Here is a 20901-nt window from a genome sequence, read left to right as displayed (position 1 = left end):
TCTCAATTCAATATCCAAAATCCCACTTACAACCAATGAAAAAGACTTCTCTTTCTCTGTAAGGTACGGCGCACCTCCTGTCACAGTGGTCGGGCTCACAGATTTTTCTTCACTAGACACCTGTCTCTCCTTTGGTGGTTGGACTCCTGCCACCTTCTGCAGGAAGGAGATTTGGTGTGTGGAATTGGCCTCTGCTGACCACCTATGCAAGCCTGCGTGGCTGGGGCATTGTAGTATGTGGGTAAGTCTTGGGGTTCCACTGTTACAAGCCGCCTCTGGAGGATCTGTATAACTGCAGGCTTCTGTAGGTGTTCTGTGTGCAGTTCAGCTGCAACATAATTAGTCCATTAAATCTATGTGTGTGTGTGTGGCTATCCAGCTGCAGTTAATCTGGGTATCAGGAGGCCTGTGCTTTCCCATCTATCCTGATATATTCCAACCTGATGTCGGTTATAGGTTCTGGTTCTAGTTCCTGTTGTACCTGGTTCAGACCCTTGCTTGAATCCTGAGTCTGTGGATTACTTCAGCTTCCAAGTTCCTTGTCTGAGTCCCAGTTCCTGGCTTCTGCAGACTGTTAAGCTAAGTCCTAGGGTTTTGATACATGCCTGTTTCTACCAGTCTGAAACCCTGTCCTGCTGCAGTCCTGGACCTTGTCTGTGTTTCCAGTCTGAAACCCTGTCTTGCCGCAGTCCTGAACCGCTTACATTTCCAGGTGCGAAGGAAGAAGTTTTTCCCCTCTGACCTTAAAGACCTCTCGGCTTCTCCTTTTCCTGCAGGTGGGATTAACTGCTGGTTTGCGTCTTGGCTCATTAACATTCCAGGTCTCCCCCTTTTCTATTTCTTTTCTAGGAAATGGCGCTGTTGACATACATGCAAATCTTCTTTCAAGGGTTGATCGGTTGTAACCACGTTCACTCCTCCCACTGCTGTCTGATTTAGAATGGGTTATTTCCTTCTTGCAATCATCTTTTTGAACCTCTGTAATCAGTGGAGTTGAAATACTTATCTTGAAAGGTTGTCCTGCTTCTAGCTGTGGCTTCTGCAGGGAGAGTTTCGGAATTATGAGCAGTCTTGCCTTCCTCCCTATTAATATTCCATCCTGATAGAGCGGAACTACGTACTAGGATGTATTTTTTTTTTTTTTTCAAAAGTCTTTTCCAGCTTTCTCATAGATCAGCCTATCATGGTTCCTGTCTTTTCAGATGATTCTCCTTGATCAAGGACTCTAGATGTGGTACAGGTGGGCAACTTTTTTGTGGAGAGAACTGCTTCGCTGTTTGTCCGGTATGATGTTGCTTGGCCGGCTTCCAAGCACACGCTGGTGCATTGGCTTTGTCTTGCGGGTAGACAAGCTTACCTGGCAGCATCCAATGTTTTTGCCCTCACTCCAAGCTCGTAGGGTCCCCATGAACTGTGTAGAGTGCCATACCTTCTGGCGTTTTTACAAATCTGACACCTTTGCGGTTCCTGAATTGTAATTTGGCCGTGTAGTCCTGCAGGGTTCTTAGTGCATTCTGGCCCTGGTTGGGAGCTCTGGGACATCCCCATTGTAAGTATCACTCCAGTGTCCCCCGTTGATTTGTAGAAAATAATTTACCAGAACAGTACCGGTAATTACCAAAATCCTATTTTTCCAGTTCACCTAGCCAGAGCTCAGTTGTGTTAACGGAGTAATGCAATAGATCTATTTTTTCTGTAGTTAACCGTTTATGTACTATATTATAGTAATTCTGTGCCCCGAGTTTGAGAAAGAGCATTATATAAATAAAATGTTAATCTACAGATGACTCTTCTGATTGCTTAGAATACCATTGTTAGGGTTCCATGAGAACCTAGTTTGAGAAATACTCTTTTACTCTGATTTTATTACTGCAACTTTATATTATGAGAATTAACAACAGTGTGTATGTTTTGAAAAGCATAAACAAATAATGGCTTTAGTAATGTGTAACATAAAACATAAATCACGTCATCTTGTTACATTTAGACACCAGTACCCAATATCAGAAAAGCCCAAATGAATCCTGTACATACACCTGATGGGACTAATCCAGTTAGTATCAGAAGTAGCGATATGGATGTGAAGACGTGCAAGAAGATGAAAGGTTTGGACTTCCTCGTCAGAATACCTTCCCCTCCACCCCTCACTCCTGTACGGCCAATTGTATCCCCATCATTACAAACTGCATTTCGGCCGCCTCGCAGCTTGCAGAAGGACGTCCTCATAAGTGAAAAACCTGTTCTTAATATGACTACCGGAAGTACCATTACACCAGAAAGTGGGTTTGTTGGTGATGACGAGCTAGCTATGATTAATACACAAGGCCTAGTTTCAGGTTCAGAAGCAGGGAAAATAGATGCACAGCAGAAAACTTGCAGATCTGTCTCTGAAGTGTCAGATGGTGATCTCCAGAAAGACAGGATCTCTCCTAACCATTCAGAGAAAATGGCCGGTCCCCCAAGGACGGACTCTGATAAGACTAAAGAAGAGGGACATTTAATTTACCCAGGAAAACTTCGCCGAAAGACCAGATACAAAAGGTGATTGTATAGTTTATCATTTGCTTCAAAGAAGACCCACAAAGTGTATATATGTTTAAAATGTTTATTATGTAAATATTTTACAAAAAAAAAAAGATTTAGAACTCTCTGTTTGTGAAGATTGTTCTGTGTTGTTTTTTTAATAAATGCGAGGTGTATTTAGTTATGGAATGAACACAGCACTGAGGAAATTTATATCTACAATGTAAATTGTGAAGCATAAAAATGTTACCATTAATAATAAATTGCTAAATTTTCTCTATTTGAAAATACAAAAACAAGTTTTATAAACTTATTCTATATATATAATCAAATCTGTTAATTAGGAATGTAATGTACACAAGTAAAAATACATTAAAAAAATACAGCTTCATTTTGTCATTTTACAGCTTACAAAGAAGAAATGTATAAAACCCTAAACTTAAATCAGAATAAAAACCAATGTTCCACTGGAGACAGCTCTTCTCCAATAATAAGTGCAATTCCACATACTACGATAGAAAGAAGTTCCTCCTATAAATTTGGTATTTACTTATTCCCAGGAAAATTAATTGAATGTTTTTGTGACTGTAAACCAGAAGTGTTTGGAACAAGAAATCCATTAAAGTTCCAATAGTATAGGGATTCTGTAATATTTACACAGAGATTCCTTACTATTTATCATAATGACGTCTAATGTTACTTATATCCACAATGACACTGAGAAAACGAAATAGCTTGAATGAAGAGCATTAAGAAAGTGTAACAAAACAATATGTAATCTATAATTAGTGGAAGATGGAATGATTTATGTTAGTGGATTGCACCTGTACCTGATACAGCTATAACCTAATCATAATGCAATAAAAGTCCCCTCCCACACTCGTCAGAACTGTACAAAGACTCAAGGTGGCCATACACACGCAGCTTTATCTTCAGATCTGGCTGGTCGGAACAAAATCCTGGTTATGGATGAGAGCAAATGACAGTTGACCATTTGCTTGGAAATGCTGGAAAACTGACAAACTGTCACTCATCCATAACCATGTTTTTGTTCCAACCAGCCAGATCTGAAGATAAATCTTACTAGTGTATGGGCACCTTCAGATGCCAGGCAGCAATTTTATACAAACACCTCAGCTGGGCAGAGTTCTGATTCTCCGTCCATGGGAACTCTGCTGCAGCAGGAACCAAATGAAGAGACAGGGCACTGTGTAATAGCAATTGGCACACTACTTCATTAACCTCTGCCAGGTGAACAGTGACGTTTTTCAGTTAAGTTTCTAAACGTTCTAAAAGTAACTAAAAAATAAGTGCAAAGCATTCATTTATAAAGCAGAAGGGAATAATCCCAACATCACTCATCTCTCCGATGGAGAACAGCGATATAAAAATTGTCACAGATTATGTAATATCATGGTCAGGACTTGGTCAGATGTTTCCGTTTAATTTGGGTAATGTAGCCATATTATTTGATGTCAGAAATGGTAGAAAATGTTGCAGGGAGTTTCCACCCAAATACTGACTGGTTGCTTCTGATAATGTTAAGGACATCCTCCACAATACCCCTTCTGCTGCAGATCTTTGTGTAATAGCATTCTCCGCCAGGGAAATGTAGCCTGTTGGCTACATTAATGAGTTGCTGTGAAGTTACAGCAATATGACCTTATTTAATGAAACAAAAACGATTGTTCCTTTCTTCCATGTTTCTCTGCAGCACTTTTTTTCCCAGAAGCCTTTGTCAATTTTAAGATGGCTTTTCTGAGTGGAGAACAGAATAGAAGGTGACGTTGTGTTCATATGCATCTTTCATGCGTTGTATCTTGTCTCTGGGCACACCGTGGCTATTTCTTCTAAACGGCAACAATTACAGAGGAAAATGTAAACTCTACAAAGTTATGGAAATATGTTATTGCAGGTCATAGAAATCCGTTTAGCAGGAGTTTGGAACTTACCGTTTAGTCGTTTCTGAATCTAGTTGGAAGATGCTGCTAACCTTGGGGTACGGAAAGGGCTGCTGCAGGAGTTGGCAGTAAATGCAGTCTGTACTAGTTTGGACTCCGGCTGCACCCCTCTGTACCCCCCTTGTTCAACTGGAATTGTGTTTGTAGACCAATAAAGCCCATAGGATAAACAAGCTAAGAGATGATATAATAACACAACGTGAACATAACTGCTTAAAAAAAGGAGGTATAGGGTCCCAAATGGATTAAAGTCGTATGGGATCCACTTTAGTGGCCACTGTTAATCTTGGGAACATTGCAAAGCTCGCCCTAGGCAGGTTAGCAAATTAAAACCAACCAATTCAAATGCCCGTTTCTGTCATACGGTCCAGTTACACATACAGTAAATGAGGATGAACTACAGAAAAGTCTGAAGGTCAGAAATACAGTATGTAGCAAATGTCCTTCTCTGACAGCCACTTTGTATTATGTACTAAGCAAGCTAAGCAAAACCTGGAGACTTGCTGCGATATCCCTACCTTAAGGGCAGCTTCAACAGACTAACTGGCAAATTTACTAGTATACCTTATTTTATGGAAATCTTGAGTGCCAAAGGGAATCCAAGGAAAAAACTACACAATACGTCTATGGGGCAGTCATGGCAACTATTAATGTGTTTAGATCCTGATTCTTTTGCAGTAACAAGCTACTTTATGGTTCTGCTGAAAAGCGGTCATTAGGGAAGCCAATCCAAGACTACATTTTTTTCAATCCCAAATCAATTGAAAAAAAGGTACTTGTGTACAATCACGGCTCCCACGATGTGCATCGTACAGATCACATGCGATCTGATGCGATGCGATGTCATTTTTCACAGAAATTATGGGCATGAGTTGAAATCATGTAAAATGCACCCCAAATGTCATTTTTAACACTGTACCACCCCCACTATCAACGCCAACCCAAAGCGTGGCGAGCGCAGCGGTACGCGTCCTACGACCTTTTCATACCCCCACTATCCACGTCGGCGTGGAGTTGAGAATAGAAAGTGTGGCGAGCGCAGCGAGGGGACGCGGATACCTGTGAAGCCCGCGAGGGGACACGGATACCTGTGAAGGTATCCGCTGCGCTCGCCACACTTTCTATTCTCAACTCCACGTCGACGTGGATAGTGGGGGTAGGAAAAGGTCGTAGGACGCGTACCGCCGCCCCTCGCGGGCTCGCTGCGCTCACCACGCTTCAGGTTGGCGTTGATAGTGGGGGTGGTACAGTGTGAAAAATGACATTTGAGGTGCATTTTACATGATTTCAACTCATGTCCATAATTTCTGTGAAAAATGACATCGCATCAGATCTCATGCGATCGCATGCGATTTTATAAAAAATGCATAAAAACACGGGAAAATCGCATCGCATGCCACTACATATGGCATGCGATGGCATGCGATGGGAGCCGTGAAAGTACACAAGTACCGAAAAAAATAGTCTAAGCCAAGTGCTTACTCAGGGCTGGCTGGAAAACTGCGCATGCGTACTATAATACTGTGGCTCACAGGATTTAACCCCTTCAGTGGTAATCCCGAGAATTTTCCGGGCTATGCTTCAGTGCCCAGACTGGCAAGCCTGAAAAATTCTCTGGATTGCCACTGTTTAACGCTGGGTACGCCTCCTACACTCCCCGCCCCCTGTTGTGTTTTAGCCTGCGGTGCTGGGTTTTGACACGCCGGGTTTCCAGGGGCAGAGGTATGTTGCCGGGGGCAGGGCCGGGCAGCAGCTGACATAGTGCTCAGCGGCGCTGCCCAAAAGCACCCCCCCCTCCCCCCAGCCATAGTTGTAGCATCCCATAATAGGAAACTACAAGTCCCATCATGCCTTGCCACAGTTTCTAACAGCTGGAGGGCCATAGTTTGGACATGCCTGTCCTAAGAGGTCTAAGATTTAACCTTTTGCTGTAATGTCTCTGACCCATCTCCCAAAGGAGCAGATTCCCACCACTGATATGACTGGATGGGGGAAGAGCCCTCATGCTGTCAGTAGTCTTTGGATATGTATGCTTCTCTGACTTAGCCTTATTAGCCCTGTGGTACAGTAATCTCCATTTCGGTACAGAGTACACACCCCTCAAAAACTAACACCTCTACAGCCATTGTGCAGTCCAGTCTGTCTTCTAGGACCTAAACCAGAGTGTAAATGAACTTAGCCTGGGCTCATTTGATGCAAACTCCTCCACCAAGTCTACCAGTGTCCCCCAACATGTATGAAACAGAGACCATTTTAGACAATTTCAGCATAACTATAATAAACTGTTTCCAATGTTGGCAAAGAAAAACTTAAAACAATGTTGTCATGTTAAACACATATGAATAGCTACAAAAAAAGACTTTTGAATGCAGACCTATGTAACTTCTTTAGGGTGTGTCTAGCTGCTGGCGCGAGCATTTCAGCTCGCAACAATTGGGGTGGTGAGCTGAAATCAGTGGAAAGTCACCCATTTGACTACTCAAATGGGACTTTTCTCAGCCCGGCCATTAAGTTTGGGCAAGTTCAACCGCTATGTGCAGCTAAACCTGACCATAATGAGTGCGATCAGTGCATTAAAAAAGTTAAATTACTTTTTGTCCCGCAATTTCCTGTCACTTCAGATGGGAGATTGGGTGAGGTAAGACAATTGAGTGCAGACCATAATCTATGAGTGATGACATACCTTTTGGCTTACACAAGCCACTTTTATTTGCTGAATCATATTGATTTTATTTAGTCTGGAAATTTGAAACCACTGATCTCCGCAGCGATGGGTTCTGGAGATATGCAGGATTAGCAAATGTCCCACCACCTCTGTGAACTTCCGCTGCAGATCATTTTGGATAATCCTTATGTATAAGGGTGTATTTAATATGTTTATACATTTGTCTGCACTTTCCCTTTTATCAGGAAGATTCCATTGTATTTTTCCCCTTTGTTTAGGTAGACCTAAGCAATAGATTCCCCAGCTTAATGACCATTTTAATTGACATTGAATAGGAATAGTGGCAGGTTAGCAAGACTTGCATTAGAACCAGGATCTACCATTTACTCAAGACAGCATTAAATAGGTGTCTGCGGCTACTTCCCCCGTCGGAAATAGTGGCGGGGATTGCAAGTCTCCTCCCAGCATCACTGATTGGACTATTGATAGACAGAGCTGATTAGCACAGGGACAGATAGTCTCTAAATAGACCCAGCTATGCCCCTGACAATAAGATACTTGGACAATGTTGACTTAGCGATGGTGTGTGCTAGTGTCTGAGGCCAGGCTAGCTCAACCGGCATTAAAAACTTCCATCAAGTTAAAGTCTCTTTCCTTGCTTATCAAATGCTCATCTGAATTTACAAATAACTCCACTTAGTGCACTGGTTACTTCTGCCATTAACCCCTTGAATGGTGTGTTTTGCTGGAGCAGGACAAACCTACCAGGGTGTTTTTGTCCTGCCCCAGCAAAACCCACCACAGAACGTAACCCCTCCCCTCCGCTCACAGCAGTGACTACAGGCAGGCTCAGGGATGTTTGCGGTGGCTCGGGAGCGCACCCGAGCCTCCCCAAACATCCCGGAGCCTGCCGCCTTCGTCACTACTGTGAATGGCGGCAGAGGAACTCTGTCGTACAATAGCTGGAGTGGAGGTGATTTGGGGGGGGGGATTTACGGGCATAACACCCAAAAGGTTAATTAACGTCTGTGCTTATATATATCTCTTGGTGCACTGGTTACTCCTGCCATTAAATAACGTCTGTCCTCATATATGTCTCTTGGGGCACTGGTTACTCCTGCCATTCTCTTGGTGCACTGGTTACTCCTGCCATTAAATAACGTCTGTCCTCATATATGTCTCTTGGGGCACTGGTTACTCCTGCCATTCTCTTGGTGCACTGGTTACTCCTGCCATTAAATAACATATGTCCGTAAAAAAAAAAAAAAATATGCTTTCCATATATTGATAGCTGTATGTGGCTCTATAATATAGTGTAAAGCTGGCCATACATCAGAAAGATCGATCGCGCTCATGATTGTGTACAATTTCCCTTGAAATCCATCTGCTGCATGATTGTATGATTGTGTACACAAGATGTGCACACAATCTGCATACAATCTATCTTACAATCAATTGAGATTGTATGATTGGGTACAATATCTTTCTGATGTATGGCCACCTTAAGACCAGCTACACATATGACAACACAGTTGCCTTTGTCTTATCCACAAAATAACATACCTTGCTAATTCCTTTACATTGAATTTCCAGTGTGTGTCAGGCTCCAGGAATATAACTTGATATCCATTCTCAAGTGCCTGATTGTAAAACCAATGAGGAAACCTTTGTCAGGAACATTAATAAGAGATTTACCCACCCAGATAAATATTGAAAACAAAAGGTAAGGGACTACTGTGAACATGTCTGTACACAGACTGGGCACTTTCAGTCAGATTGCTTTGAAATTTAACACACATCGCCTGGTGTGGACACCCCATATCGACAGTGATGCATGATCCTGTGCGTCGCTATGGTCTTGACTAGATCTTGACGGTATGCAGTGAAAATCTAGTCAGACCGCCAGTGTTCTCACCAGAAAACACTGGTCCACACAGATCGCTGGTGCCATAGCATGTGTGTCAGCGATGTCTGCTGAGCGATCGTCTTAAGCACCTCGCTCAGCACGGGGCTCCAATCACCCCGTGTGTACGGGCCTTTACCTTTTGAAAATATTTAAAGAATTGTAATCTATAGAGTACAGTCACAGGAGGGAACATTGCAAATGGTATTGAATGGAAAGTATTTGTTTTTGCAGATGACACAAAAGGTATGTAACAGGAGGGGTTAAACACATTGTTAAGGATTTAGGTCAGGCATGTCCAAACTATGGGCCTCCAGCTGTTGTGAAACTACGTCCCATCATGCCTTGCCACAGTTTTGCTATTAGGGAATACTAAAAATATGGCAAAGCATCCTGGGATGTGTAGTTTCACAACAGCTGGAGGGCCACAGTTTGGACATAAACTAATAAAAATACAGAGGAGTCACCATTTCAGATGACTTAAAGACAGGTAAGCAATGTAACACAGCAATGAGGAAGGTAAGTCAGATGCTTGGTTGCATAGAGGAATCAGGAGCAGGAAAAAATAAATAAAAATAATAGTAATAATGCCACTGTACAGGTCATTGGTACGGGTGTGGATCGTATTGTCCACCCGACTTAGGTCAACTCTGTTGGGTCGACATGGGTGAAGGTCGACAGGGTTCTGGGTCGACATGGGTTTTTTCACTGTTTTTTGGCCCAAATGTCGACACAGTCGACATGGACACAGTTGGAAGTCAACCGCAGCCCCTCGCTGCGCTTGACACACTATTGTATTCTTCCACCACGCCCTAGTGGATGGTAGGGCATGAAATACCGCCTGTCGGCACATGCCGGCTCAAAAAACTGAAAAAATCCATGTCGACCTCGCAACCTAACGCATTTGTTGACCTTGTCCCATGTCAACCTAGACACCTGTCGACCTACATCCATGTCGACCTAGAACCCTGTCAACCTTGTTGCCTGTCGACACAACGGTGTCGACCTAATGACTGTTGACCTAAGTCGGGTCGTCAATACGACCATATCCCATTGGTATGACCTCATCTGGAATACGGTGTCCAGTTCTGAAAAAATAAATTACAGAGTATTCAGAGAATGACAACTTATTAGGAAAGAGTAAAGGCCAATGTGGATAGTGGGGGTATGAACTATCCACTTTGGCATGGAGTTAATTTAGTTTATTTTAGAAAGTTGACAAAAACTGAACCCCGAAGTAGCGCCGGGCCATGCTTCCGCTGTGAAACTAAACAAGTACCAAATATTTTAATATGTACAGTTTGAGGCAGAGAAGGGAAAGGGTGGACATGGTACAGATGTTCAAATCTATTAATAAGGTACAGGAAGGAAACAGTGTTCAAAGGGAAAAAAAGTACTAGAACACAAGGTCATGCACAGAGACTGGAGGGTGACAGATTCAGGGGAGATTTGACAAAAAATTACTCTACATAGAGGGTAGTGGATATGTGGAATAGCCTCTCCTCAGAGGTGGTGAAGGCAGCAGAAGCGTTTAAACCCATTTGGGAATAGGACCTGTAGTTACACACTGACAAAATGTGGATGCACATACAAAATACTAAAGACTGCCGATGAGTATCATTTTTATAAACCTCAATATAACTCTGAATTTGGAGTGCTTAGTATAATTTTGCCCAAAAATATGGGCCTACCAACCGTGACCAGGGGAGCTTATCAAGTCACTCACACCTAGTTATCAGTCCGTTAATGCAAGGAATCTTTTTGAGCATTTTCCACACACACATGCATCTTATTTGCATCACTATGCACAAGACCTTGCGCATTAAAATGATGTCTATATTCCGTGCGTAAATGTGGCTGTATCTGCATAAGAAATGCTACGTTATTGTTTTTGTTTTTTTAAATACTGACCCAGCCACACTCGCACACAGAATATGGGCATGCTGCATATCATATTAATCTATATGGACGAGAGAGAAATAAATCCAAATAGGACAATCAGTGGCAACCTACTCTCCTATAAGGGAAGCATTAAAGCTATTAGTTCTAGTTAGTCAAACTGAGCTGATTCACTCACAGATCCCTATGTTCAGGTGAGATTCATTTCCCCAGTTTCTCTAGATCAGGAATGGGGAACCTTCGGCCCTCCAGCTGTTTGTTAAACTACACATCACAGGGCATGCTGGGATGTGTAGTTTAACAACAGCTGGAGGGCTGAAGGTTCCCCATCCCTGCTCTAGATTGACTGCTATAAATATGTGCATCTTGAGCCATTTTACTATGCTCCTAAGGATGGTTATACATGTACCGAAACAGCTAGATATATAATTTCTTTGCCCGTACCGGTCTATTTCTGCAAGTATCATATAAATCAGCAAGGTCTTGCGCACCTTATTCACATAGTGATGCAATAAGATGCAGGGGTTTTTTTTTGGGGGGGGAGCGGTACTGAGGCTAGATGCACAGTATACAGTTATAGACACTATATACACCTGAGTGTTGCATCACTAGTCTTTGCGGACAACAGCATGGTACAAAAACTGGGAGACTGCTCATCCTTACCATGACTGCATATGGCTGCATGTGCCAGGCCACAATGTTCGTGTTATCTATGATAATTGGCGTCTTCCCTCTGGTCATTGCTTTGCGCGCTGTAAAGAGAAAAGGCTGGAAACGGTAAGGGGGCCCTATACAGATAGATATATAATATGTCATTGTGCAGAGATGACTGGCTGTATCCTAACCAACACATGACTGGGACAGCCGCATAATCCACACAACTGACTGCATGGGCATTATGTGGGTATTCACTTGCTGGCACAGGGAGCGAGTTGACATTTCCACAGTGTTTAAATGTCGGCAAAGCAGCCCGCCTCGCACTCTTTCCATAGCCAATTTACCCCAAAAAGTTATTTCTATGCTGTGGGGTAACAAACAGCTTTGATTGAGCGAACGCCTTGGTAAAGTGCGGCAGGTGTAATGCGGATTCAGCCGGCTAATCAGTTAGGCAGCAATGACCTCATAGGATCCACATAGTATTGAACGTAGATACAACCCAACTGCTTGTGTATGGTGTCCTCTAAATAAAACATACCCCAGCCATACATTAAATAGAAAGGGTTACCCAGCAGCACAGGTCCTGCTCCCCTATACCCCGCCCCCAGGCTAGAGGACAAGTTTTAGTTTGGATATGCTTATTAGGGGCTTCTGTAGCACCCCATTTTTATTCTTGAACATTTTCCCTACTAAACTTCTAATTATCACTACTTTCATCTGCAGGGAAAAGCATCAGTCTATAACAGTGATGGCTAACCTTGTTACTCCAGCTGTTGCTGAACTACACATCCCAGCATGCTCTGCATCAGTTTTAGCATGGCCAAATAGTAAAACTAGCAGGGCATGCTGGGATGTGTAGTTCAACAACAGCTGGAGTGTCATGGCTAGCCATCACTGCTCTATAACAATGTTCCAGGGCTCTTATACTGAGAGACTCTTCTTCGTACAGTACATTCTGCATAAACCGGTCTTCCCTGAACTTTGCCTATCTGAGAATAACCTGCTGCATCCCTTCAGGTGCTCTGCATTGGGCCTATAGCATACAGTTACATCACTGAGATGGGAGAAATGATGTAATGATATTATTAACTTGTATGTACACTTATTGGTGCAACACGTGAATTAGCTGCCTCTGTTGTGTAAAATAAATAAAGTGCAAACATTCGCTACAGCGGTAGAATTTAACTGTCCCTCACCTCTCTTCTGATTCCACCTGTGAGCATCACGCAGTAGATTATGGTCATATATATAACTTCCATCTTCCATTATAAAGTAGTCATCAGTGCTAAACACAAGTGCACTAGTGAACTCTCTCTTCAGCTTCCTGGACAGAATGCAATAGAGACAAATATCAATGCTTACCAACCTATCTGGCACCGCGGTCACTGAAAGTACAACCATTTTTTCACAGAACCCCCAAGGCCTAAGGGATGTCAAAGTAAGCAAAAATGATTACATAATGTAAATTGTGCTTACAGGTCATCCTCAGGGTGGTATCCAATTAGTTGTGGTAATTTATTGTGGCTAATAGACTCACCTGGGGTTATCCTGATACCCCGGATGCCAGCTCTGAACAGGAATTTGGTTACGTCTGCCTCAGGTAGGGGGGGGGAGGGGGGCCAAATGCTGTTGGGCTCTCACCCTAGCACCCATCGATGGTATTCAAATGTTTCTGGTGATGGGCGCGCACACATCTATCAGCTTGCTAACCTTGGAGGGCAGTGAGCTAAAAGACGAGAAATGTCACCTGTTTGGGCGCCCAAACTGGACTTTTCCCGTCGAGCCCATTAGTTTGGTCGCGTTTAGGCACTTTGTGTGCCTAAACTCGGCCTTAAACTCGGCATCAAAATGTGTGATAATATTCAATATTCTCCGTGATCTCCCGTCACTTTAGGCAATAAAGCAACTGAATAGCCATAATGTGTGTTTAGGCGAATAGACAGACACAAATGAGCTATAATTGGATAGCCCAAATATGACCATCGGGTAAAAATGACATTAAATGTCCAATTTATCTATGTGAAAGCACTTGTGCAGGTAATTGGGTATCCCCCCAGTGTCAGATCTGTGGTGATGGACAGGGTTGCTCTTGTGTCTCGCCATGTATTTTATGATTGGCAGCCACCAGCACTGATTATTCCTACTCCACTGGCCGTTCTGTATACCACCAACATGTGGACATCCTGCAGTTTCTGGAACCACTGGCTTATATAATGCAGGACCAATAAGCTGCTGTACTATATATGGGGTTATCATTTTTAATTAAATAATAAGCTACCAATGTGAGATTAACTACATTATAGTTAGTGTTATAGGTGTTTGTGGAGCTAACATGGGGCCAGATTCTAGTTTGCTCCGTAAGCTGCGAGGATTGCAGCTTACTGAGCACCATAGACGCCGCCCTGCCGAATACCCCCCACTGATTCCCCTCCCTACCATGTGGGGGGATGTGTAATGAAAATACACCCCCTCGCATGCCTCCGCTAGCAGGAGAAAACATTGGATGGTTGCCGACCATAGAATGTTTCTCCTGGCTTCACAAATAGAAGTCAGTCTGAACTGACTTATTTGCGTGTGCCTGCCCGGGCATTGGCCCGCCCACGTAGCCATGGGAACACCCATAAAACGCTGATGCAAGTTGCTGAAGCCATTCGCAAAGGGGAGCTGCACATGTGCGTAATATACCATGCGCATAGCCCCAAACATTGGAATGGGCCCAAATTCTGCCCCGTCCGAATGAATTAGAATCACCCCCATAATGCCATCTCTGGCTGTGTTATGCTTACATGCGGCACTGCACCATAGTGGCCCCCTAGCTTGGGTCTTAAATGGTAAGTACAGCAAAAGCTTCTTCCTAAGGCTAAGCATTACCACTTTTGTGCAGGTTTTTGAATTGCAACGGTAGCTAACATTACAGTACAAAACTAGTTACCAGTACATTTACACAAAGTACAACATTTTATACCATGTAAGGTACCAACAGATACCTCTCCTGGTAACTTTTGAATTGTGTAGAGCAGGCATTCCCAACCACGGTCCTCAAGGCACACCAACAGTACAGGTTTTAGGGATATCCAGACTTCAGCACAGATGGTTAAATCAGAATCACTCGGGTACTAATTAAGTCACCTGTGCTCCAGTATGGATGTCACTAAAACCTGCACTGTAAGGGCTATTTCACATGCTCCGGCTCCTGCCGGGCGGCAAAATCCCACACGGCCAGAAGCCGTGCCGTGCACAGTAGTTACTAATGGACACAATTGTGTCCATTCACAAGGGACGGCCATGGCCCGGCCGCACGGTTGCAGCCAGGTCCCACCACTGCAAGGGACGGCTGCCGGGCTGTGGCCATCCCCTCCATTCTAAACTGCTCTGTGCTGCACGGCTTCCTGCCCGTGTGGGTTTTCGCCGCCTGGCAGGAGCCGGAGTGTGTGAAATAGCCCTTAGTGTGCCGGAAGACCGAGGTTGGGAATTCCTGATGACTATTTCAGTGTCCTGTCCCGGCACAGCACTGTTTATATACCATGTACTTGTACTACATGTCTTGTACTGTAAATAGATTTCTTGTCTTGCGAATTTGTTTATGTACTTTGTTAGTAAGTGTGGAACCTGTGTAACTCATTATAAATAAATGCCGACATCAGATAAAGTATAATTTATGAGGATACATAGGTGTATTGGGACCTGAAACTTTACAGCGGGACACTCCTACAATTACCTTGCCCGGTACCATCTGTACCCTACTGTACCCCCACATTGGAAGAATCCCATTTGGGACACCATCACCAGCCTAATTGGGAAGCCGTTATCCATCTGTGCAACCGTCATTCCAACTACGGACAGTAAGCTCTGAGACACAGCGGCCGAACTCATCCCAGCATGGTTATGGACACCCATCCATTCGGATCCCCAACCAACTAAAGGGGTAACCAAGGGGCACCTTGAGATCTGGACTATTGGCAAGTAGGAGAACGCACAATACGTTAGTTCGGTCCCATATACACCTTATACCAATTGTTTTTATGGTAGAAATACCATTGTTCTTAATAATCATTGTATAAGCCTAATCGATTATTGGTTTTTTCTTATATGCTTAAATAAATGTACTTTTATTGTGATACCAAATTGACCTAATCTAATTTTTACCTAGCGCTCCACTTCTTGTTTTTCTTTGTTATTACCTATTCTCAGGGAACTGACCTTCCTTGGTGTGAGCTGCTCTGGTCACAAACACCCCATCCTCGGCTCCCCTCTCTTACCTTTGGTAAGAAATCCACTTTTTTTCTATAATTTTCTTGTATTTGTTTTTCTTGTATTTGTCTGATGTATTAATAAAAAATAATACACTGAGACCTATTATTCTCTCTACACATATGGGAATCCTTTACTAACTGGGTAGAATACATTATAAATGATTAGTGAGTGTGATCCAGGGTATCCTGCCAAAGAGAAGTGCCCCGATTGGTGATCCGGGAGTCTTTGCAAAATGTATTCTGATGTGACCACAGTATTTAACTGGCCAATACGGTATACACATTAATTACCTTTAATTACTTATATGTTAGCCGGGTGCCTGGCTACACTACGCGTACAACGTAGATGTGGCTACGTTGTCAGCGTAGCCATTTCCAGGGCGGCCGGTGAAGCGGTGGTGGCGCGAGCGGGAGGGTGGGTGGCGGTGATGCGATGCGCCCTTGAGCTGCCTGGGAGGACTGCATATGACATATATTGAATGCCATGTGGGGGAGAGGAGGAGGCTTCTGTATGTGCCATGCTGGGGAGAAGGGTAGAGGAGGCTTTATTGGGACCCAGAAAAGATCAGGTAAGACTCCAATTTTTTCAAGTGAGGGGTCCCAGGGACCCACAATTTTTTTTTTGCGAACACTGTCACCCCTACACGCAGAGTGATTAGTGTTCATTCTAGCACCCGCTATCTTTGAAAACCCATGCAGTTCCTCTTACCTGCCTGGGGTGTCGCTGTCTGCTGTGGTGTTTCTAGCACAGGACTGGATTGCATATCAGTGCTGATATACAGACCACACTGTGCTAGAAGCACTACAACAGACAGCGACACCCCAGGCAGGGAAAAGGAACTGCATACGTTTTCAAAGATAGCGGGTGCTAGAATAAACACTAGTGATGTTGGGGCATTTTCTAAGCTATCTAATAAGATCACTTAGAAAGTGCTCTGAGATCGCTACGTGTATAGGCCCCATTAGTAGATAGTGATTCACCACTGATAATAGTGCTCATTTACTACTGCCACAAAACAAATCTATAAAACATGCTAAACTGCATCTGCTGTGAATGAGCCCATTGTTGTCGATAACGTGGGCAGCAAGTTATTGCAGTCTGCTAAATCAGGTCTTCAGCCACATAATCCAGCTTTGGTAAACAGGTTGTAGCATGTCAACTGGAAAAAAAATCAATAAGGAAGCAGGCACATAATACGTAAGTATCATTACCCCGAGCTCTCACACATGTGATCCTAAAGGTAAACATTGGCAGCAACTGCAAGTTTACGCAATAATGGCAAACGTCAATACCAACCATACAATAGGAATAGCCAAAGAGAACATTGTTCTTTCTGTAATGATAAAGTGGAGATTAAACCAAACACCTTTTAACTATTTATAACCAAAAACGGTACTTGTTTCATTTCACGGCGGCCGATCCGATTTTTACCTGTTCATAAACCCACTATCCACTACGCATGGAGTTGATTTTATATAGTGTGGCTAGTGCAGTAATCCGGGCCGCTCGCTAAGCTTCGGGCTCGCTGCGCTTGCCACACTATATAAAATCAATTCCATGCGTGGATAGTGGAGTTATGAACAGGTAAGAAATCGTAACAGATATATCGGCCGCCGTGAAACTAAACAAGTACCCCAAAAACAAGTATTAAAGATAGATAAATATGTGAACAACCACATATGTAAAGTGCTTTGTTATTACAATTTAGGTTACATCAGTGCTCCCTAAACCTGTTCCTCGGGGCTCCTGGCCCCCCAGAAAGGTTGACAAGTCTCCTTCCTACAGTCCCCCGCAATGAAAAGAGTGCAGCGGTCCAATTGGGGGTCTATGACGACAGAGACACACAGGGCCAGATGCACTAAGCTTCAAAAGCGCTATATAAAAAACTTAATAAATAAAAGTGATAAAATGGAGAGTGATAAACATTCAACTAATCAGCTCCTGCCTGACATTTTTTGTTAAACACAGTCTGTGACATGGCAGGCAGGAGCTGATTGGCTGGCTCTTTATCCCTCTCCATTTCATCATTTTTTTAAACTTAGTGCATCTGATCCACAAAGTTTTAAAAACTGTCAACCTTTTGTCCAAGTCGACCAATATTGGTTGGCCTAACAGCCATATGATATCCGCTGTGGCCCCTCTATAGCACAGGCAGCCCAAACTAGTGCTGGTTTCACTTCTCCTCACATGTCCCCAGCAGGCATGTCACTGCATTGCATGAAGTGTGCAGCACCCAGTTATACACAGCACAGCCGGGTCGCTTCGGGCTGCAGCCAGCAGCAGGGTGTGCGCAGTGCCACTACGGCCCTGGCAGAGGGCGGCAGTACTGCGCTGCGGCTCCCCATATACAGACGCACAGCCGGTACCTGGCCAGACTGCTCTTCCCAGAGCCCGGCAGCCCCCGCAGCAGGTAGATGTGCTTGGAGAACCGGGGGCGCTGGGCGGGGGGAGCGGGCTGCCTGTTGCTGGGGCCCCGTTGCTGCTGCCGCCGGTTTTGTCTCTGCTGCCGCTGCGGCCCGTCCAGGCTCAGGTTCCCGAAGGAGCTGATCAGCCGCTCTGCCATCCTGCCCGGCTGCGGCCCTGGCACCACCCCGCCAGTACTGATGCTGCTGGGTGCGGCGTAGCGGGGAGGGAGGGACGCGGGGTGGGGGGGAGATGCGGCGGATGTCAGGCGCAGGCAGAAGCCGATGCTGATCTGTCAGGCCTAATAGTGCTGCTCCTATATAGCAACACCATAATAATACACCAGACAGGAGTCATGGATCAGGCCAGACCTGGGGCCGGGGCAGTTAGCACATGCCTATGGGTCACCCATTTAGAATGTCCCCCCATATTTAAATGAGGTGTAGTCTGTGCCATCAGAAGCATCCACATGCCATCACACCCCTTACATGCTTCCAAATCCCTACATCCATTACTGCAAGGCAATAGCCCACCAACTTACCCTGGAAGGTCCCGGGCGGCTAGACCCCATACGATACATCGTATGCAGTGCAGTCATTTTGCATATGATGTATCCTATGCAGTCCCAGTCATGACTGCGAGATCCGACAGATCCTTGGAGCAACCCATGAGATCTGTGATTGCGATGCGCACAGGGACTCACCTTGCAATAGCAGGAAAAGGACATGCCACACTTTTCATGCGATCCGTCGTAACAATTCCTTGGAATCGTATGAAAAGTGCTCATATCGCACTACTGGATGGGGGCCTTAAAAATTGTGCTGCTGATTGTTACCTGTGCTCTGCCTAAAGGTGCCCACACACGGTGCAATTTTACCTTGTGAGGCGATGCGCCACTTCATATCGCAAGGTACAAAAAGTATGTGCAGCACATACATTTCGGACTAGATCGCATTGTATCTAGTCCAAAAGGCATGGTGCGCGTTGGGCGGCATTAGTGCTTTGGTTTGCTGTTATGTTTAGGGGATTGGTCCAAAATCCCAACAAGCGGGGGACGTGGATCACCTTCCCTTGCGGGCTCGGCGCCTCCATATGCTCGGCACACTTATTTAATTTCCCTCTACGAGTGTCGTGGACACCCATAGAGGGAGAAAGTGTCGGGACCCACTGACCAGCCGCCGAGAGACTGGGACACGCACGCGCGTCCCAGATTAATGGAGTCCCCCTCGCCAGTGGGGACTTTCTGTCGAGAGCCGGGAAAGTTAGAGAGGGTCTCCATCTGTAGCTACAGTATGTCAGTAGTACCTTAGCTAGTGCACATAATACATAGGGACCAAGCACGTGGTTACATCACATTGATATTAATCCTATATGCATACCCTCCAACATCACCCATTGCAAGTTACCACACTTCTTTTTTATCCAGAGAAAAGTGATTTACTCCATTACTATTCGGTGGGCTAAAGATACCTTTCAGTGAAGGCGAGACAGAACATCAATGTAAGTGTTCACAAATCCATTCTTCATTGAACTGAGTGCAGTTTGAACTGAAAGATACCCTTATGTGCATACCTGCTAGAAATGTCATCTAAGTTTCTGTTTGGGATTTTTTAAAAGAGAAACAGAGGATTGCGCCATGAGGCTTGATTTTTTTTACATCCCGCCTATACTCCCCAAGTGCTATTGATCCCATTTGTTATTTAGAGTCTGTCCCCCACGTGTGGGAATTGGTGTCTTGGGGTGAACACCAGGGGAACAATTAGCAGCTGAACAGTGCTAGGTTTTGACAGCACTTTTTGTATTGTGGTAAAATGTTTTCTTGTCTGCATTTATATTTCTCTTTTGTTCAGTCCGGTGACAGCTCCACAATGGGATGTAGTAGGGTCCGCCAGGAGCCAGGCACCTATGCTTAACCCCTTCCCGACACATGACGTATATATACGTCATGTGTCGGTTGCGGGGGAATCAAGCCAGGTCACGGAGTGAGCTGGCTTGAAAGAGAGCAGGTAATGGCTGTATATTACAGCCAGGCACCTGCTCTCACGGCCACGAGCGGCGAGTTCGCCGATCGTGGCCGTTTAACCCTTTAAGCACCGCGGGCAAAGCGCCCGCAGTGCTTAAATAGCTGATCGGAGGGGGGGCGCCCCCCTCCGGCGCCGATCGGGGCCCCCCGCGGCGAGATCGGAAGGTGCCGATCGGTTGCCATGGTAGCCAGGGGTCTAATGTAGACCCCTGTGCTGGCCGTGTCAGTATTCCTATTACATCCTGCCTGAGGCAGGATGTAATAGAAAGTGCTGAAAATCACTATGTTCAGCCATAGAGCTCTATGGCTGAACCTAGTACAGGCGATCGCGCCCCCTAGTGGTCAAGTACACTAGGGGGCCTTGTAGTAAAAATTAAAAAAAAAATAAAAAAATATTAAAAGTTCAAATCACCCCCCTTTCCCCATTTCACAAATAAAAATAAATAAAAAAAATAAACATATTTGGTATCGCCGCGTTCCTAAAAGTCCGATCTATTAAAATATAACATTAGTTATCCCGCACGGTTAAAGGCGTAAACGGAAAATAATTCCAAACTCCAAAACTACGTTTTTTGGTCGCATCGCGTACCCAAAAAAAAATAACTAAAAGAGA

The 20901-nt window shown here is 44.5% G+C and overlaps 2 protein-coding genes across 2 annotated transcripts in view; one reads left to right on the top strand and one right to left on the bottom strand.

Moving 5' to 3' along the window:
• BRCA2 (BRCA2 DNA repair associated) overlaps positions 1-2681 on the top strand; it is a 64769-nt gene extending 62088 nt beyond the window's left edge. The window contains exon 26 of the mRNA XM_083169810.1: positions 1988-2681. Within this exon, the coding sequence (XP_083025936.1) occupies positions 1988-2545 (558 nt within the window). The 3' untranslated portion in view covers positions 2546-2681. The remainder of the gene's footprint in view (positions 1-1987) is intronic.
• On the bottom strand, positions 2592-18493 carry N4BP2L1 (NEDD4 binding protein 2 like 1). The gene is made up of 5 exons (XM_083169813.1): positions 18229-18493; positions 12805-12932; positions 11615-11703; positions 8713-8789; positions 2592-4373 (listed from the first exon to the last, which is right to left on the bottom strand). Exons 1-5 carry the CDS (start codon positions 18423-18425, stop codon positions 4268-4270), a joined length of 597 nt encoding a protein of 198 aa, XP_083025939.1. The 5' UTR covers positions 18426-18493; the 3' UTR covers positions 2592-4267.
• Positions 18494-20901: the final 2408 nt, after the last annotated feature.

Source organism: Crinia signifera, chromosome 2 (genome assembly GCF_055691185.1).
Source record: "Crinia signifera chromosome 2, ASM5569118v1, whole genome shotgun sequence".
In the NCBI taxonomy this organism is placed as follows: domain Eukaryota; kingdom Metazoa; phylum Chordata; class Amphibia; order Anura; family Myobatrachidae; genus Crinia; species Crinia signifera.
The sequence above is the reverse complement of the archived record's forward strand: the minus strand, read 5'-3'. Positions and strand labels throughout refer to the sequence as shown.

Excerpts from the sequence above, each read along its gene's own strand:
- N4BP2L1 (XM_083169813.1), bottom strand. The coding sequence starts at position 18,425 with ATGGCAGAGCGGCTGATCAGCTCCTTCGGGAACCTGAGCCTGGACGGG. Across the intron at positions 12,933-18,228 it reads GGGAAGAGCAGTCTGGCCAG|GAAGCTGAAGAGAGAGTTCA; the intron begins GTACCGGCTGTG and ends CATTCTGTCCAG. Across the intron at positions 11,704-12,804 it reads CAGGTGGAATCAGAAGAGAG|CGCGCAAAGCAATGACCAGA; the intron begins GTGAGGGACAGT and ends TTCTCTTTACAG.